Source organism: Pelecanus crispus, chromosome Z (assembly GCF_030463565.1).
Source record: "Pelecanus crispus isolate bPelCri1 chromosome Z, bPelCri1.pri, whole genome shotgun sequence".
Taxonomy (NCBI): domain Eukaryota; kingdom Metazoa; phylum Chordata; class Aves; order Pelecaniformes; family Pelecanidae; genus Pelecanus; species Pelecanus crispus.
This window is the reverse complement of record NC_134676.1, coordinates 613,232-634,406: the sequence shown is the minus strand read 5'-3', so window position 1 is coordinate 634,406 and position 21,175 is coordinate 613,232. Positions and strand designations below refer to the sequence as shown.

General features: G+C 40.5%; 1 protein-coding gene across 2 annotated transcripts in view; it reads left to right on the top strand.

Moving 5' to 3' along the window:
• NEDD4L (NEDD4 like E3 ubiquitin protein ligase) overlaps positions 1–21,175 on the top strand; it is a 154,047-nt gene that overhangs the window by 54,619 nt on the left and 78,253 nt on the right. The window contains exon 1 of one of the 2 annotated variants that reach the window (XM_075727086.1): positions 3,660–4,838. The exons of the other annotated variant lie outside the window; for it this stretch is intronic. Coding sequence (XP_075583201.1) covers positions 3,660–4,838 — 1,179 coding nt within the window. Of the gene's footprint in view, positions 1–3,659; positions 4,839–21,175 lie in introns of those variants that run through there. 2 annotated transcript variants of the gene reach the window in all.

Sequence of the window (21,175 nt, the reverse complement as noted above, 5' to 3'; positions counted from 1 at the left end):
TGTATATGTTTGTCTGTTGTTTAAGTAAGTGTGCTAAGAAATGCAGATGGAAGCATAAAAAGCATCTGGTTTTGGGACTAAGAGCATTAAACACGAAAGTAGTACCCTGCTGGGTCAGATCAAAATGGTCCCCCTTAACCCAGTATTCCGACAGTAAAAACCTCATCGTAGTCTTAGGCTTCTCCAGTGCAAACTGATAAAGTCCCAACCTTTTTAATTACTTACAAAGCACCTTCTTCATCCTCTGATCATTTTAGTGTCTCTTTCCTGTACCTTTTAATACTTCTGTGTCCTTTTTTGGGATGTGGTCACCAGAGCTGCACTTTGCTCCAGATGTGGGTGTATGAAGGTTTAAGGTAATAGCAAAATAATGCACTCTGTTTTCAGTTCTCTGCCTGGTAATGCCCAGCGTATTGTTAGTGTTTTTAGTCTTGAACTTAATTTGTCTGATGCAGTAGCTCTTCCAGAGAAGTGTTTCAGCATCTTACTGCTTCTTACTTTGTTATCATAGAATCACAGCATGGTTTGGAAGGGACTTTAAAGATCGTCTAGTCTAGCCCCTCCGCCATGGGCAGGGACCCTTCCACTAGGCCAGGTCGCTCAAAACGCTGCCAGGGCTGGGGCATCCGCAGCTTCTCTGGGCAACCTGTTCCAGCGCCTCACCACCCTCGGTGAATTATGATTAAGTAGAAAAGGTTTTCACACAGCCATATGTGAAATAAGTGACGCTCATTCTAAACATATTGGTTAAATATGCTAGTGCAATGGCATACTGGACGAATGATTTCTTTCGTTTTTTGTCTTTCAAAAATAGTAACACCGTCTCTTTGTTTATGAGATCAAGTATTACATTTTCTTGGTTGGGTGCAGTACAATCTCTAAACTTGTTTGCTTTGTGAAGATGAGGATCAGTGTTGTGAAGATCCTTTTATTCAAGAAAACCCAGTATGGAAACATTGTCTTCAAAAAATATATTCTTTTCCTCTGTCTTCCTATTAAAGGTAGAACAAAGAAAAACGTACAAGCTGTAATGTTCTGCGGAGAAAAAAAGGACCTATAGCCAAATGATTATATCCTCCTTTAGGAGGAAGTAAATCGGTAAATCTGTGACCGTGTGTATTTAGAGTGGGCTGACTGTGAGCATATTTATTGACATATAATGATCATAATGACCACTTGCACTACTAAAACTGTCCTATACCTTTTGAACTTAACAGGGACTGACATCAGTCAGTTCTTCCCAGCTTTAAGGTCCTCTCCTATTGCCAGCTGATGCAAAGAACCCCGCAGCAGAAATCCCGTAACCGTAACTGTGAGGCAGAGTATGTAAGCCTGGGCTCGGGACTGTGCTGACATTACTGCGTGGCTTGCGTGTGTCTTGGGGGACGGCTGGAAAGACGTTTGCGTTGGCGTGGAGGACAAAGCGGAACTGGTGGAAGAGGCTTCGCTCTGCCCGCGGGCTGCGGGGTGGTGGCATGCACGGGGATGCCTGTGCGGACAGGAACGGGGTGGCGGTTCAGGACAATAATTCTATACGCAGCGTCAGCTGAGAAATTATGGTCTTGGTGTACTCATTTCAGATACGTTGCTTAAGATTTTTCTGTTTCTGTATGCAGTACTGGCAGTTTCAGTACTTCTTTATTGTTGAACCATCTTCTGTTTGTTCTTCCTGTGATCCTACTTCCATAGGCAGTCTGCCTTTGGGCTTGTAACCTCCTTGGAAAGGCAGCAACCTGTGTTTTAGGAGCCGTTGCTTTCTTTTCAGAAGGTGTTCTGAGCTATTGACAAAGCAAGTACACTGGGGTTTTTAGAGTGGCAGATTTCCATCAGGTTATGTTTGCAGAATGAGGAGGCATTGAACTGATTATTTTGGCTTTACTCCGAAATACTTATTGTCAATACTTGCATGGTTTTTGTCACAAGAACTTTGTTTCTTCTTCGTGTTTGCAAATTATCAAAGCACTTTCTGTCTTTGCAGTACACCCTTTCCTTTCTATCCCCCAATCAAAATAGAGAATATTTGATGCAAGCTTTGTCTTCGGTGCAAAGAGAGAGACTGTGTCCTTGGATAATATGTTTTATCTGAAAAATATGATAAAATAATATCAATACCTGTGCTTCCACAAGGCAATCTACAGTACTGTTGCTGTGTAGAAGCTATTCATGTTTTTCATCTTGTTGGCTCGTGGTCCATTTAAAACAATAGGGGATTGTGCTGTCTCTTGGCAGTTAGATCGTTTTAAGCTTCCATTTCTCTTGTGATTGGTCATTTTCTGTCTTTTGAAAACAAGCTGCTTGCAAACAGAGGTTTAAATGGCTGGGTAGAGCGTTGACTCTCCACGTACAAATTTTCAGAGCCGTTGACAAAACTTATGCTTTCCAGTTCTCCCAGGGAGCAAATGTCCTTGTATTGAAATGAAGCTACACTTCTTGCTAAACAGAGTTTCTTTTCTAGTATGTGCTAACAAGTGCTATTGTGAGCACACTTCAAATGTGAGTATCCTCAGACCACTGAGTTTCTGCGTTGTAATAGAGCTGATTGAGGGTGTTTGTTTTACGTTTTGGTGTATCCTGTCTGTCTGTTCTTCTTCTGAGGTCTTTTGGCTCTCAGAGCACGTAACTGTATTCCGTGCTGGCAATCACACTCGTGGTAATATTGCTAACTTTCTCACTGGAGGCTGGCCAGCAATGGGCAGAGTTTCTGTACGGTGTTTAAGACAAATCGGTACAAAACGACATGCAACACCCGTCTCCGGTTTTCACTCGTCTTTACTGCCTGGTAAAACTGAAAAAGAAACTTTGTCTCCTGCCATCTTGCACATTTCTGCTGTTTTTATTGTGTGAGAAATCTTTGCCATATGTACGATTGCTTTGTTTGTAATTTTTAATTATTAAAAGGGGCTGCGCAGGGCAGTGTAGGTTATGTTGCGTTCGTAGGGACAATGTAAAAGTTGTGGGTTTTAAAGGCAAGAACTTTGTTGCTTAATCATGTTATGAGCACAGTTAAAACTGAAAGCGTAACCGTGCTATATTTATTCGTGTTCTGCCATGATAGCCTAATGCTGTAACACACACCAAAATGTTAAGCTTGAAGTAATTTTTCTGATTTGCATGTGGAGTTGACTTAAATTTTTAACACTAAATTGAAGTGTTTTTGTTGTAGTTAAATTTTTGTGTGTGTGCTTTATACAAATGTGCCTTGTGAATATGATGTGGTTTAGATTTATAGCAGTGCCGAGTGTGTTTGCTGCCTTAGTCAGCTGTGAGAGCTCTCCCGCTGGGGCCGCTCCTCTCTGATGGAAAAGGAGCAGCTGTGAAGGTGCTGTTTCAGGCTCTTGCTGGCATTAAAAAAAAAAAAAAAAAAGAAAAAAACAAACCCCCCACTAGCTTACATTGGAGAGGGGGAACCAGGCCACGTGACTCCCACCATCCTACCCTATGTCACAGTGTGTAGGAGCGCTGATTGCTCTTACCCAATCATGCCTGGAATGCTGCTTGCCACTTGGGCTATTTCTGCTATCTGTCGCTATCAGGGCTGCAGTGCTAACAGTTTGGCAGATGGGACACTTTTTCTTGGAGTTTATGTCTTTGGTTTTTAACTTCTGGCAGTGCCTGAATTGTTGCTGTTCTCCCTCTCCTTTTCTTCTCTCTGTAAAACCATGGCCCATCGGCTGCGGTTTCATTTTGGCTCTGGGCGAAGCAACACAGCCCCCGAATCGGAGATCCTCGACCGGGAGAGAGAAGATGACTTTTTCATGGCATTCCACACTTTGCCAAGAAGAAACAGTCCTCATGCTTTCTCCCGACACGGAGCAGATTATGGTGGTGGCGGCGGCGATTTGCAAGAAGTGGGCTCCTTAAAAAGGAGCACATCCATGTTTATTCCCCAGCTGCTGAACAGCGTTGATGTGCGTCCAACGAGAAGCTCGTCCATGCAGATCTCTCTTCAGCGCAAAGCTGCGAATGGCTGCGCGGACGAGTGCGCAACCCTGGAATCTCCTGAGGAGACACTTCCTTCTAAATTCTCAGACTTCAGGGAGCATTATGCATCCCCTGTTGAAAACCATTCTTCTTCTCCGAGCAGTCCAGAGGTGACTCCTGAAAATTCTCCACCCAGGCTGACGGAAGAGTTAGGGCAACAGATTAATGGAACTGTTTGCTGTAATCGTAGAATATTTTGTGCTGTTCCTTCTAATAACCAGAGTGAGGATGCTTCATCAACTACCCAGGAAGATGAGGCAAATGAAGCAGCTTCAGGTTTAAACATAAGTGGTGTGAGGATCCAGCATCGGGCTTCAAGTGCAGACGTGCCTCAGGTTACTCTACTACCCTTTGGTACTGAGGCTCAAAATAATGCTTCCACCCCTGAACCCCGGCGTTGGTCTTTGCAACATGTGCCAGATATGTCAGCAAATTCAGGGAAAAAGTTCTTTGTTCTCCAGTTACAGCAACCGCAGACAAGCGGTACAGGTGCAGGAGGCGAATACAACTTTGGTTTTACTGGAACAAAAGGGGACAGATTGGTCAGGTATCCTCGCATACGGCTAGAAAGGAGTACTTCCTACCCTGTCCAGCCGCCAGCAGAAGAAATTAGCCCCACAGGTGATGGATTGAATTCAGAACCGCATGGAAATGGCAGCAACGGGTCAGAAATATCTCGAAGCAATTCAGTAGAGCGGATTCCTCAAGGGCAGGGATGCTTGTTTAAAATCAGACCAGATCAAAACACGAGGCAGCAGCACTTCAGAATTCTTGTCACCCGTGGTCCTGAAGAGCAAAATCAGGTTGTTGGTAAAGAGGGTCGTGGCACCCCTGGGCCTACAACACCCAGCACCGCAGTAAGTATGATGCTGAATGTGCTATGCTAGTAAAATACAGAATTGCCATACAAAGGCTTCTAGACTCGAGGCGACAGAAGCACTTCCATTGTTAGTGCTAGAATGTTCTGCATTTCTCTGGAGCAAGCCACGAATCATCTCTATTTCTAATCTAGCATAACTTTGCTCTCAGTTATGATTACATCCAGTGTAATATTTTGAGATCCTAATGTCACACACGTTTCTTAATTCAGTGTTAGGTCAGCTGGAAAGATTTTTAAAAATCAGAACATTCAAATGACAAATTAAGTGTTCGTGTTAATTTAGTTGGCTGAGACCTTGCTGCATGAAGAATTCTTCATGCACTCTGTTTTTAGAAACAAATACTTTGACACCTTCTAAGTATAATGTACACACGTGTGCACTTCTTCACGATTTCAAAATGTGTATTGTAATGCAGTAGTAACTGAGACTATAGAAATCTTACAATAATTCCAATCAAGATACTGACTTAGCAGATAAGGTACCAAGAAGTTAGAAAAAAAATCTTTCTTACAGTAATATGTATTTTTCTTTTTGGCCTTCTGGAAATTAAAAACATGTCCTATTTTTTGTGCCACAAGTCCTGATCAAAGAACTGTACAAGTAGCTTGGCACAGCTTAGTAAACTGTCCTGTTGTTTGTATTTGCCTTGATTTTGCTTTAGGATGACAAAATTAATCTTCTGGTTTTTCTTTGTTATAAGGGGAGAGGATTGATGTTTTATGTTTTTAAGCCACTTTTTAAAAGACCAAAGTAGGAATGAAACTTAAGGGTTTAGATTAGTCATTTGCTTAAATTGCTTTACTGTGCAATTTAACACTGCCCACTTGAGTTCCTAAGCTCAGTGATGCTGTATATAGAATAGTAAGCACTCTGTCTCCAGCTGTGAAAACAGATTCACTAGAAGAGATTTTGGTCTTCGTTGCTTGTGCGTTCTCGTTCTTCCGCGCTTTCGTTCAGTGAAATGTAGCACAGAAAGACAGCTGCTCGCTGCAGCAAGGCCATATGATGACTCTGCAGCTTTCCTGTGAAAAAGCTAATAGTCTTCAAGTTATTCCAGTATAAACTTCTTTTTATCTCTTCAGTAGACGTTGTGAGTAGAAAATCACAAAGTATCCCTAAGCTTTTATTTTTAAAAAGTAAAATAAAAAAAAGAATCCCTTGCCGGTACAGGTTTCATTTCATCTCCGTAAGCTAGCAGTTTTAAGTAGTGTATAGTGTCTTTCCTGCCAGCCTGAGAACATTTCAGCAGGCAAATTCGGAATGCAGAAACTTCACTGATTTTCATCTTCATTTGACTTTCACGTTTGCGGTACAGCATGTTAAGCGTCCTCATACTAAAGTGAGTCTAAATCTCATACTAAAAATGAAATGGGAAAAAAGAAGTATGTCTGATTTTCCCTTTCCTGTTTATTATCCCTTGTTCCTTTCCAATAATAGCTGTTCATGGAGAACCATCATAACCAATTAAATAAGTAGCTGTAGTAGTCAAACCTCGTACAAAAGCATCAGGGGTTTACAGATCTGTGCAACTTGCAGAGAGATGTGCCCCAGTGTCTCTGCAGTAGTTCTGATTTTCCTAAAGGATCTAGCCCCCAGAGTCCCTTCTTTGATCTTCACTGTAGTAATGATTCACATACCAAAGACATACTTCAGTATTTCCAGAGGAGAATTATGAAATTTGTTCCTATGTGCTCTCAGTTTTACTTACCATGTGAAATCAATTTAGTCATCCATGAAGCATGGCAGTCAGAGAGGCACTCAGTCCAAATGGTACTTGCATTCTTTAGCGAAAAAAGTTTCAAAAATAAAGAAATAATTGAAACTCAAAACTTTTTTGTGGTGTTTTCTCATATTTGTAGTAAGCCCAGAAATATTGTGGGCAGAGGTGATTGGCCAGGCAAGATGCCATAGGAAGTGTGGGGAATGAAAGCATTCTGGTGAAAGTTTTGCTTTATTTTGTCTACATATAAAACATTCTTTAGTAAGGTGTCATTTTTAATCTATCCCACAGAAGTCTGTTTGGAGGACCTATGATGCTAAGTAAGGGTGTGCCTGAAATATTTGTTCTGTTCAGCTGAGGAAAAAAGTTGCTATGTCTTATAGTTCATAGTGGGGGGGAAAAAAAAAAATTCTAGACTCTTCCCGTTAAACAAGTTTGTGTGTATTTGATTGATATAGGGCATGGGCCCGGGGCTGTGAGCAGCAGCTGCTACAGCCTTATTTATCTTGAGTGAAAACATTCAAGCGGGCGTCTGCAGTCCTACTGCTACCAAGTGTTTATGACCTTTCAAATATCTTCTGTTTTAGACAGAAGCGTTTTTGGGCAAGCAGGATGTATTTCATTACAAGTCATTATAAAATATTAAGTAAAGTATGAGCTTATGTCCAATTGTGAAAAATTTTATTTGGAAGCCTTGTTACAAATTCTTTTGACCACTATGATATTTTACATGTAATGCAATAGGCTACTGCTAAGTGTGTATATATACTGTGGCATATAACAAATACCCACATTGTTTATAATTTGGGGTCTGTGAATGCATAGCTGTATTTGTGGGAAACACTTCAAAAATCTCATGTATTGGACAACTGTTTTAGAGACCTGACAAAGGCATCTTTGTTGTGATAAGAATGCAAAGTGCCCTAACAAAATGTTGTAGTAGTAGTACTGACTTATATCTAGATAACAAACAGAAACGGCAACTCTTGACGCTGCAAGTCTGTATTTCTCACAACTCTGCTTTTCTTTTCCTTTCTTAGAAATAATTTTAGAATAAATGTTGTTGTGAAAGTACAGAGAATCAACTTATGCTCCTAGGATATCAGCTGGGGTTGGGGCATGTAAACCGAAAAGAGCAGGCTATGATAAATGCAGTTCAGCAGTCGGGAAGGGCCAAAATTCTGCATTGCACGGTGCCTGGAAGACTTGCACGTGGGCACCTAAGATGTGTGCCTCATTCAGACTGGTGCCGCGTGGCACACCAGTGATTGATTGCCTAAACCCTAGCTGAGACACTGTATTTGGCAAAATTTCCTTTACGTGGAAGTGGAAGCAGGGCTGGATGAACATGTGCAATGCACATGACTGCTTTCAGGTGGACTCTTTGGGAAGTGGCTAAAAAATTCATCTGGAGAATGTGGAACTTGGTGGAATTAAGGAGCTGGAAGGTGCCGCTCCTCTGCTGTCACCTCTCCCAAAGGCTGTAACATCCACTTCTCTGTCTCACTCTGCCCTTCATCGCAGGTCATTCAAAACTTCATGCTTCTGTTGATAACATGAATTTTGGTGGGGAAGGGGGTACCAGTTCCGTTGTTTTAATGGAAATGCTTTCATGGGAGACCTCTGCATATCACTGAGGCAGTGGACTTCAGATGTGTCAGTGGTGAGCTTTGTGTTTGATGAGGAATAATTTTTATCACCTAGAGCAGAGCCAACTGCTGTTAATAAAGCTGTGTATGGGAAAGGCAGAGTTGTTTAGTAGAATCCTTATACAAAATTAGTAATTAGCAACTGACAATTACATGACTGCAATACAGATGAGGAAAAAAAAAATCTTAACTGTTACTCAGAATCATATAATAACGTATTTTAATGCATTATTGTATTACGACATATAGCACAATGCATTTTGGCAGTTTATTTTTTTCTAGAGGGAATGAATGCTTCTCTTAGTTCTTTTGTTCCACTCACCATTTTTCTTAGTTTCACTAATACCTTTTCAGCGTAAAAAGGTTGCTAGTAACCCCTTATTACCTTAGTGACTTCCTGTGATTTGGAATAGATTTCTATGAGGGCAAAACTTTGCAAAGAATAGATAGCAATCCACTCAGAAAATTGCTACTGCTAGGCAAGTTTAAAACCCTGAACCAGTCCTCTTTTATATCCCACTAGGAGAGCTACGAGTCGAACCTGTTTAATTATACTGGGGCTTACTTATTTGTGGGTTTGACCTAAGAGAAAGCAGGTCAATGAGATTGCTGATTGATTTAGAGGAACTGCTGGTGAGAATTTTCTAGTGTTCAACAGTGTTAACTAAAATAGTATCTAATGTCAAATCACGTATATAAAAGATGCACATTTCTGCTCTATCTAGGATTAGAAATGTCTATCTAAAGAATTCAACACTTCTACAGACCTTCCTTACATGGTGAAACCCTACTATACTATTTCTACCTTAGCTGGACTGTGAATTCATATCAGATATATGGGAACTTATGTTCAGAAATGCATACAAAATTCTCCAGAAAAGTATATATAGCTGACCCATCAGCTGTATATATTGATGGCAATTTGTCAGAAAAGGGGTATGATCATGACATACTATATCATATATTATCAAATAAAAGGGGAAAAATGCCAATTAACTTGCCTTACAGATTGGTGTTTACTGTTATCCTACTTTTGGTCAAAAGCTCTTGACATACCATGCTCCAAGACATTGATTCATAGTCTATGATATGGAAGTCTTAGGATTTTCTTTTTCATGGCTGGGGGTGGGGAAAAGAAAAAAAAAAAGGGGGGGGGAATAGTTTTCTTCAGTTTTACACATTGGAAAAAATGTAATACATTTAAATGAAAAACAAAGACTAGTTAAGGGATGACAAACATCCTGCTTTTTTAGCTTGAATATTTATTCTGTAGACAGTCTCACAAATGATACAGTTTTCAGTAGCAAGTGTCTGCTTCAGTGCTACTATACTGTCGTCTTTATGTTCCTATACATCATTGCCTCATGAGTTATCACTCGGCATTGTGGATGACTGTTCTCTTAACTGGAGGTAGTTTTCTGTGCACAGTGATATTCAAGGAAGAAACATCTGAACCGCTGTTAGCTAGCTAAGCCTTTACTGCAAGGAGCAAAAGAAAGTGAAATAAATTTCATTGTTTGCAGTCCTTTGAAGATGATGAATTTGTAGAGGAGCTTCCGTTGGCCACATCTTCAGGCCATATTTCTACCATAGTATTTACTTTCTTTATCCATTTGTTTCAAATTTCTAGTCTGTCTTGGATCCAGTGGGTTGGAAAAGAAGAATTCCTTTAACTAGCAATCCCATCCTGTGACCTGACCTAGCTCTAATGAATGAGTAGCAATTGTCTGTACTTGCCCTGTGCTTAAGCCTTAATTTATAAGACATGTACCACTGTATGCCAATTAAAAAGGGCAGTGGAGGAATAACATTGTTCTCTGTTTTTACCAGTGTGATTTGCAAAATAAGAGACATACTTTGGTTAGTATGAAATTCAATTCTGGATTGAATTTTCTGGTTTTTTTACTTTTGTACATAAACTGATCCATCCGATAAAAAAAAAATTTAAAAATTCTTCAATGGTTTAGTGTAAACTATGGCAAAGTCTGAAAGTCTCTTTGCTGAGATGGTACTGAGACACCAAATGGTTCAGGTATAGCTGATCAGCAGAAGAAAAAACTGATGGAAATCTTTAAAGATGATAGAAATTGAAAAAGGATTCCGCGCCCCCCATGCACACCCCTCCCATTCAAATAACCATTGCAAGAGTTTATTTGTTTCAGGTTAGTTATTGCCAGTCCCCAGAGAGAGATCTTAATCGTCTCTTTTAGTGTTGCTCTTCTTGCCCACTCCTGTGGTCGTTCGCCGGCCTGTCCTTGACACAGTGTTCAGCACTTAATTTATCGTCATTCATCACCTTTAACTAGCCCCCATGCTGATCCTTTTTTAGGACTTGAGTTGGTATGGGAAATGGTGGTGCTTTTGAATTGGAAAAGAGGTTTAATTGCTCCTCTTATAATTTCTGAGCCAAGTCTAAATGTCTGAGAACTCCAAAGAAAAACCAGACTGTTGATCTGCCTCTCCTGTTTGCGTGTGGATGATGAAGTATATTAGAACCAGCAGTCACTCCATTAAGATCTAAATGCAGAGTGAAAACACACTTGGCATTAGAGACTTTCCTTCTGTCTCTCATTCATCCATCCCTGCCGGCGTAGCGGCAGTTACCTGCGCAGAAAGCTAAAATTGGCTGCATTCACACTTGTGTTCAGTGTGCGATGCTTACAGCTGAGCCATGCTCAACTCTTTCTGCGTCTTCCATTTCAGAAGCAATTACCAAGTGTGGTACAGCATTCAAAATGGTACAAAACAAGAGTCAAATCGTTAGCGGTTTATTTGCTAGTCTTCATTATACCAGGAGCACATTCTTGAAAATTTAAAGGTCTTCTGGAACAGGCACAAGCTATGTCAGAAGCAAGTATTTCCTCCCAAGGCTCTTTAGGGACAGCTGGATCAGTACAGCTCACCTGCACACGGGTGTTAGTAGACGAACGGGGTGGAAAGCGTCGGGCACCGTAAAAAGCCTGCTTTCTCTTCCAGTGCTCCACAGGACTAATGCTCCACAGCGATTTTATCTTTTATATTGCACATGTCTAAGTTTGGAGACCTACTTCAGGGATTGCTGTCTGGACTCTAATAGGCATTTCTAGAACATAATTCAAGTTGCCCTTAGCTAGATGTTTAAAATAGCTCAAATGAATAGTGCAATGAATTTCCCGTCTCTCCACTTGCTATACAAGGAGTGCAGATGAGTATCCGGAAAGCCTCTGCTCTGTGCAGATGACGACTTTGTTGACATCTGCAGGTAGAGGTGATGAATGCCATCCCTCAAGTCTTTTTAGGTTTTCTGTCAAGGATAAAATCAGTTCTCCTTCCCTCCTCTCTCCTCAACAAACCTACCTCTCGGTTGCACTGAAAGAAAGGCATCTCCCCGACCACAGCAGGCTGTGCCCAGAGATTACCATTCTCATCCGTCTCTGTTGCGGGGTGTGCCATAGGCCACAGCCCACTTCGGGCCGTTCCTTCATGTGCCATCCCCACACCCACGCTCCCACTCCCCCTTCCCCCCCGCCCCCGAAATCACCTGGCCCTTCTTAACCAGCCTTTCCATCAGCTTGCACATCTGTTCTTAAAAGATCTTCCTGCCCTGCAAGGGGCAGACCAGAGCGCTCGAACACGTGCAGAGCAGAAGCTACTTGGACAACTGGTGCCCCGTCGTCCCCCCCACGCGTGGAGGGCAAACGGCGCATTGCGAGCAGTGTCAACTAGCTTGCAGAATCAAGAAATCCGTACCTAATTTTTAGTCAAGTTTTCAGAGAGTCAAGGCTTGGCAGTGCTGTCCGTACCCTGTCCCTACACATTCTCCAAGTTCCCTGGGAAACGATTCTGGATTTCATTAGCCTTCACTATTAGGCATTTTTCTCCCTGAAAGCTGTATCTTTTGGTATTTATCTGTAAAGAAACCAGAATAAAACTTTGAGCAGAAGAGCTGGAAATAACATCACTTTTTTTAACAGCAGTAATAAACTATTTGCTCCTGCATGGAAAAATTGTATGCTGAGTTTCAGTACACAGTGATCTCTTTAGAGCTGAGTTTATAAGGCCCTCAATTTATAATGGAAATGCCAACACAGTCTTAACACTGAAGGTGCCAGCCAGAGCAGCTCTGTTAGAGATCTAGCTGCAGAAAATTACAGATAATAAACCAGATACAGAATCTTGGTTGCTTTTTGTACTATTTAGCTGGTTTTCCTATTTGAGAAAAGCTGTCAAGTAATGAAGAATTTGGGAAAGTGCATGTTTTATGACTGTTCTCTAGTTCAAAAAGCTATTCTAAATCCAAATCTATCTTGTTTACTTAGTTTCCACACAAATCTCATTGTAAAATTTAGTACTGCATACATTCATCTAAAATCTGGTGCTTTTATCTGTTTTTTCATCTAACAGGATGGCACTGGGAGCTTCCAAAAGTCAGCAATTATGTACAGAAAAACATTAATAAAATAAACAGTATGACCATGCAGGCTTCTGTCTCCAAAAAGAATGAACAAATAAAAAGGAAAAAGCTTGTCTTTGCTCTGTTTCGGACCTCTGATATTGTAAACCTAGCAAAATGCTGGGCTGAGTCTCTATATATGTGGGAAAAGCTAATTCTAGAGTTAAAGGCCCAGGCATTATCTTTGCCAAAATACCATTTTGGTTTCCAGGTCTGTCATGTGCTGACTCGAGCTGTGGGGGTGAGGGGGGTACAGTGTGTTGGAAGTGAAAGCCAAAAGAAAAATTTGATTCTGATTAGACGAGTTGTGCAAATAAAATACATACTGCACTGTATTCTGTGGTGTAAATTCAGAGTTTTTCAGCTGCTTTGGTAGAAAGCCTCATCTTCCCTTTCATCCTAGGTTGAAATGAATAACCTCCTGGGTGACTAGCATTTCCAGGCTGTATTTTATATATTCTCAAAAAGAGCAAAAGAATATAAACTTTGTTACAAGGTGGGATTTTTATCTTTGGTAAAAGAGAGATTCAGCTATAAATTTCTGTGACCTGACTGGCCTTCTTTTCAGTTACTTGTTGAAGTCTTACGTTCTTAATCTTACTATGTAAGGGGGGGGCTAATGGCAAAGAATAATATATAATTACTGTTTTTTATAAATAAGGCAACAGGAGCCTACTTATTCAGCATTAACTTTAGTATTGAAGAGATTGCTGGACACACACACACAAGCATAAAACTCTGGAGTATGGTATTTTAAAAGCTTTTATTATTGAAAGCAAGTTACTTTAATTTTAAACAGAAAGGTATTCATCAAACAGCGAAAATCCTTTCAAACAAGACATTAGAGGCTGGTAATAATCCTTGAGAAAGTTGCAGCCTAAGTTTTACATCAAGTGAGTGTTTAAAACAGGGTGCGTAATTTTTTTTTTTTTTAAAAAGTTGTTCTGCTTTTAAAATTATTTCTATTCCACATTCTGTAAATAAAAACCACAGCATATCAAGATGTGGGAACAGCAATATTATTTGAGGGATTATGTTAAATCACAATTATTTAAAATATTTTCATGTTGCTAAATTCAAAGCATGATTATCAAAGCTAAGAATTATATCCATTTACATTTTGCACATACCATCCTGGACAGTGAAAAACTCCTAATTTAAGTTTTGTGCATTTTGGCAGTAATACATTTCTCTTTTAGTACTTAGTGTGGTAAAGACTTTAAATTGCAAATACGCTAACCATTTAGTTATTTCAAATCTGCTTCAAGCGTGGTTTTATATTCACAGAATCATAGTACCACAAGACATTATTTGCTTCAAATTCCGTGAAAGTAGAATGAAACTTTATTGTTGAAAAGTTGAGCAGAATCCCCTTCAACTTACACACACGGAGTTTTGTGCTCTCTCCCCAAAGATTTGAAAGAGGAGGCTGCTGTAGTTGCTGTATTACTAACGCTTCATTATTTTTAGAAACTCTATCAGAGAGTGCTTGCCAGCACACTGAATTATTATAAACACAAGTGAACTATACTTGTTGGGAAATGATTGCGGTATATTTGGTGATGCAGCTTGCAGTTATGTAGCAGTGTGTTTACTCACATTCAGCTTTTTAGAATTCAGTAATCCATAATCTGGGTTTCTAGCCCTAGACAGGCTCATGAAGGTTTTTTGTAATATTTGCCATTTTAAGGTATAGGATTGCAAGAGATACTCTACAAGGCACAGTAATCAAGCTACAGAGTAACTCTGAAAGGTTTTATTTATTTATATAGTTTCCAGTACTTGTGGCATTATCGGCTTTCCCAATTCACTTCCAGTCCGGCGAAGCGTCCTTTCTGATGCCGGGAGCACCCTGCGCTGCCCTGCGGCTCGCTCTCGGCCCCGCTGCGGGGTGAGTCAGGAGCGGGCTTCTGTTCCCCGCAGGCTGAGATCAAACCCACCAATATAAATGAGAAACTAGCCAGCCGAAAGGGGTAGGAATTGCTTCCTGTAAAGAACTAATCGTAACCACCGTAAACAAATGCTTAGTGCAGATAGCAAAGCTGGCTGTGCCTGGTGTTCTAGCAGGTCCAACTCACTTGCGTTTGTCACGCACATGTGTTGAGGATTCAGACAGCAGTGTAAGATTTTGGCTGGTTTGTATGGTTTGAAGGTGTGTGGCTAAATCTCAACCGATCTGAAGTTGTTAGGAATTCTGCTATTGACTTCAGTATGATTGAAGCTGCACTCGTGAGCTTCCTTTTACTGCTCTGTGCTTACATTTAGCCATGCTAATTCCGAAGGCTTCAGCTTAATAGCTCTTCTGAGGTGAACGGAAGATGCTCGATCTGCCTGCTCCAAGGTCATTTTCACTAGAGGTACGGTCCACATTTAAACGTTACTCTACGTGTAAACACACATCTGCTGGAGTATGAGACAAAATCCCAAGCAGTAATCGCAGTGCAGCAATTCCAGCCAAAGTCCTGTTCGAGGCATAGCAGCAAACAACTAATCCTTTCAAACAGGGTAAGGGGAGACGGACGGTTTGGGAAACAACAGACCCTCAAAGCACGGTGTTATTTGGTTGCCACTAGGAAAGCTTGCCAGTCGGCACAGCTACGCTGCAGAATTTATTTGCTCAGCCAGGAGCCTGTATGTCTCAATTTACTATATATTTCAGTCTGTTCTCTACTGACAGATGAGCATGCAGAAATTTCTAACATCGACAGAACTGGTGGCAGGTCCTCCAGTCCTCAGGATTATGTCTGTCAGCTTCTGCCATTATCAGTCTTTCTGAGTCATTGGAAGAATTTTAAATTCTCACACATTTTAAAGTAAAAAATTATTTTGGTTTGTTCATATATTGGCAACATACTGCAGATTGTCTGCTTTGTCTCCTATTCTAGATAAAGGTGTAATCACTCAGCTCTAGGGAAAAAATTAAAAAAAAGCCCCACCACCAAAACCACTGTGAACTGTAAATTGAGCTTTCTCTGAACATACTTCTCTGTGGGAAAGATTCAGTAAACGAATGGCACCAAGTGAAGGAAATGTGCTGAAGACAGTTGTTCCTCTCAGAGGACAATCTGTACTCTCAATAAAAGGTTGCTTCTATTCACATAGCAACCATCAAGGAAGAAACACTATTTTGAAGGAGACGTACAAATCTGTCTGCATTTTCCTGGTGCTGCTCAGGCTGATACACCTTCAAAAAGGCAGACTTTGCTGTTTCCTTGACAGTGAGATATTAATGAACTTAAGATTTGCTTGTTTTATTGATTTACATTCAGAAATACACTGAAGATTTTCTCCTGATCCCAGGATGAACAGTATTGTGGTTCAGTAAGCACCTCAAACATAGACATTTTATTTTAAGACTAATCTTCTGAGTTTTAGAAAACAAATCTAATGCCAACTCTGTGATTACTTTCATCTCTTCACGTATGTCCATTGAATAGTCAGTCTCTCTCCTTGTTTCTGACGTTGCTGCCCTTTTGCTCTCCAGTCAGCCATGTGCAGTCACATGTACAGCACTAAAAAAGAATAAGTAAAATGAAGAATATTAGGAGTTATAGTGGAAGTAGAGTTTAAAGCATAATTAATTATCAGTTTGGATGCAATCCAGGGCCTAAATATGCATTTCTGAGTAATTCTGGGGATAAAAATTATGAAATAATGAAATAAACTACACTTCCATTTTCAAACGATTACTATTTCTTTGAAGCGAGGCTGTATACTAGCAACTTCTGAAAGTTTTTAGTAATACAAGAAGTATAAAATGCAAAAAAAAAGCAGCTACAACTTAGTGCTTAAAGCCAAATCCGAAGGGGTTTTCAGAAATCAATTAATTTGTGGTGATGTTATTTGAGATCTAGTACATCTTTTTAATTTACTGTATTAAAATGTTTGATCTTAACTGACCAAGTGAAATATAAATTTTTGTTCTTTGCAGATGCGGGCTTTGTGGGTAAAGATACACTAGCCAAGTATGGGAAAACCTTACAGTAACCGCTCAGATGTGGGAAACTGGTCACAATAGATTTGGGTTTGTCCGACATCACCATTTTCCAGTATCTTTTTGGCCTTGTGACAACAGGCCTAATGCAAACATCTTAAGTGAAGGCTAACCTTGTCCGCTTTATATTTAATGAGAGAACTGAAAATAAAACTGTCTTACTCTTGCCATCCCCACAGTAAACCTTGTGGTGGTTTTCTCTTAGGGAATTAGCATTGCATTGTGCTGGTTTTTTGATATTTAGTTTTCTGTTAACTTAGGAGAAATTAAAAAAGGGGTTAGAGAAGGGTTTCTGTAGAGAATTTGGTTGCTCGCCCTATGTAGACTTGTAAATACTGCGAATTTGGTACAATTAGCTAACTGCCCAACTTTGCAGAGTGTAAAAATGTATGTAAAAATGTAAAATATTTTAATTTTCCATTAAATAGATGCATCTTAATCCCACAAGAGGACCTGATATCTTTGAAATTTATCAATCCTGCCTAATTTTTCCTGATACTAAAACGGGGTGTTACTACAATACACATCTAATTTATTAGTTTTTTGGAGTTACGGGGCATAAACAGTTCCTCTGTCACAAAGCTGAGAGCACATGGCGACAGGGAAGGCAGGTAAACTTCCCAGCTGCGCGTCTGCAAGCAGGTCTGTCTGTCTGAGCAGGGACCGCCGCCTGCCCTTCCTGCAGGAAATCCTGGGAGTACGGCTCGCAGAACACACTGTCTCTGGGAGCTTCATGTGACCTGTTCCTGCGCATGGCTTCAGAATACTTCATTTTTTTTTTTTGTTTAACATGCGTTACGATCTGTATTTGTTAGTGATTTATTTGTTCTGTGACCCACCGCTTGCTGCCCTGGTAGCGCTGGCTGGCGAGCGGGAGCTGGCGGTCTGCGAGGTGACAGCAGCGACTGCGGATGGAGAGGGGGTTCGCTGGCGAGTCCTCGCCGCGCCGTGCCGTTTCCGGCAGCAGTCCCGCATAAACCGCCTCGGCTGTCCCCGAATTGCTGAGTGTCTGCCCGCTTGTCGGGTTGGTTTTTGTCTCGAGCAGCGAGTCACAGCAGTGCTGGATCGGGCAGGTGACATCAGTTGGATTTCTTGTGTCAGATGCCAGCCAAAACAGATGCGGGAAGAGGAGGGAGAAAAGAATGTGGAGCCGCCAGTTTGCAGCGCCAGCTCCATTCTCCACGGAGCCGATGTGTGTGTTTTCCTTGTGTTGTGTTCCCTCCCACAGCAAATGCAGTCGTCTTCAAGTGAGTTTCTGCAAGCGGGGAGTTGGAGAGAGCTCTTTCTTGCCTTTTGTTATGTTCCTGAATTTTACGGGGATTAGCGTTTCTGACCAAACACTTGCAGCAAATATTTCTGGAGCTCTGGCCTTCCTGCTTTTTGTTATAATCAAATTTTAAATAGATAAACATCAACACATTGTGCAGAATTTCAGGACGCAAAGTAGATCGGTAGCTGATTTTAAAAAAATGTGCACAATGTGAAACAAACTTTTCAAGGTTTTGTTTCCCCGTGTTCTTTATTTTTCACCCTGAGAGATTATATTACCAGTTACCCTACTGTTTGGGGTTTTTTTTACTGACTGAAATTTAAATGAATAATTACCCGCCATAACAACCTTGCAGTAAATACTACTGACTGATCTACCTGAACTAGTAACTATCCTTTTCTTGAAGAATTAAACAAAAATTCACATTATTCTCAGTTGAATTTTCATAACTTCCTAAATTCCATCAGAAACAAGTTATATTAGAGGAAAAAAATCATTGACCAAATAAAATAGTTCAAATTGGTATGGCTTTGGTTTCCTGTCATAAGGTATGAACTAGGGTAAGAATAGAGATTGTTCGGAGGGTGTTTGGTCGGGGTTTTTTGTATGTGTGTCAGCTTGTGAACTCTCCAAAAGGTCACTTCTGAGGAATAGTGTAGTAATAGCATAATTCATCAAACAACTCAAAGTATAAACTCACTGCATTCTTCCTCTATGCAAAATACAGTCCTGAAAAGGGGCTTCTGAACCAGTCCTGGTAGGGACGCGCGGGCACGCCTGGTTCGGAACTGGCAACGTGCAAGAGCAGTAAGCCAACCTACTCTTGGCTGTCCCTTCCCTTACGAACCAGTGCGGTATTTCCAGCCTTTACAGTGTAGTAGGTCTCAGTGTTCTTTGTCTTGGCATGAAAAAAAGAGGTTCAACGTGTGTTGGTGTAAATGATCATTCATTTGAAGAAATTAAGACGACGAGTTAACTGTCCGCTAATCAGCATTTCAATGGCCTCAACATGAAGCAGTTTTCCCTTTCTCTCTGGTCGTGTGTAGCCACGTTTCCCCCAATGTCCTAATAAATAACAGATATAATGTATTCTCGTGTCAGATAAAGTTGGCATTTAGAATTCTTACAATGTATTTTTGGTTTTTTTCCTTAACATTAGGAAAATCATTATAGCAAAAATATTACTCCAAATATTGCCAAGTCTAATGCCTTCTTGAACATAAGTGCTACTCGGATCAGATGGTTGAAAGAACGTACTTAGTACCTTTGGAAAATTTGGTCTGAATAAATGTCAGCATGCTTTCTCTGATTCTGTTACTCGTATCTCATTTCTCTGCCTCCTGATACTTTCACGACTCTTTTTTTTTTTCCTTGTCACTGTTCTCTTTTGTTTAACATCAGCCTAGGATTCTTCCATCAGCCACATACCTAAAGTACTGCATCACGGTCCAAGATAAACATGTCGATGGGTCCTAGTGTAATATAGCTGAATACCTCGAGAAGGTGCTTAGTGTGGCTTTGCTCCCTTTCAGCCCTGGCAAATCATAGGACACTCATACATCATTCAGGGGGAGCAGAATTTCCAAAGTACTGCTGGAACTCTAGCATGTAATTTTTCAATAAAAGCCTGATCCTGCTTTTTTACTGAGGCTGACTTCAGCTGCAGTTTTCTAGAATGCTGCTACTAAAGCTGCAGCTTCAGCCTCTCCAGACTAAGCGAGAATTGAGCTTTGAGGTGAAGGAGCTGTAATTCTGGTAGCTGGACATAACCCATACGCTCTCAGTGGGAATTGTAGCTTGCATAAACGTTAGTTGTTGTTTGTCTGCCCATACAGCCAAGTATTTTATTAAGAGTTCACAAGGGGTCAGATAAACATTTAGTGGCTTTCAAAAACTCTCTGGTCATTTGAGTCCGTTGTGTTATGTGGTCAAGTTACAGTGAATTTCCAAGCACTGTGGGGATTACTGGTCTTTCAGACTGCCTTGAACTGTTTATAGTGGCGTACGCCCAAGTGTGGAGCATGTTTAAGGAGAGTATGAAATAGCAGAAATTAGTCTGTCTACTGAATGGAAAATTGGGGACTTTCATTTGCCTTGAGTCATGTTTTGTTATATTTTACTGCTACTTTGAAATCAGTACAGTAGTGTACATATTGAGGAAAACGAATTCAGGAATACTGTTCAGTAATAAAGGAATATTACATCAGTGTAATGATGTGTGTGTGATGGGTGACTAAAAATATCATTGTTCTTCAAGAACTTTTTTTGCACCGTTGAAACAGTTGTTTGCTTGAAAATTATTCTAATTTATATGGAGAAAGCCAGTAAATTTGACCAGAACTTGTGGAAGAAGAGCTGCAGAGAGAAGAATCAGTAGTTGGAAAATTTACAAAGTACGCAGTTTTGCTCGCTCACGCGTGTCTGTGCAGAATATATATACTTATGCCTTACGGAAGTGATGCCCCCCTAATCCCTCTATTTTCTGAGCTCTTTATTAAAACAGCAGTTCCATTTTTGACCCATTTTAAGAGAAAGAAATTATGACTTCTGGATTTTTTTTTTTTCAGTTTTTCCCATGTTCAATTCCTACAGAAGTCACAGTCGTAACATTTTTCAAAGGCAGCTGCATTTCAACAGGCTCCTAAACTTCTCTGTGATTTCCGCCTGTCAAATCTTAGTGTATGGTCAGGACAACATAGGAAAAGATTGCTGTCAAACTTTTCAGCTGCCTTCTTCAAGAAGCAGCAGGAGGCAAAAGTTAATGTTTCAAGAGACGGTGATGTCCATTTTTAACTTTTTTTTTGCTATCCTATTGGTAATCTTTCAGCATGGTTGCAAGCGTTGCATACATTCTGCATCTGGAGCTCTTACATCTTTCGGATCTCCGTTGCTGCAGTTCTCCAGGATGTATTGGAATAGCTTTAGAGGGAATATAAATCCCCCTAGCACACTAGAGCATTTATACTCTTATAGTACTTGGCTTTTCTGAGGGTTGTATTTCTTAATTGCCCTCTGCCAAGAAAGCACATATATAGAAAAATGGGCCATGACAGATGTATAGTGAAATCCAAAAGTCTGAATAAAGGGCTGAACTGCCGTTGATGAGGAGAAGAAACAGAAGAAGCAGGACATCTCTTTGAGCAAAAGAAAAAGGTAGGATAAGTAGATTAGTGAAGAGGAGAAAAGAAGAAATGGTAATAGAGACAATAAAAGCTCTGTGTCATTTGAATGGTTCATAGTGTCTGCAA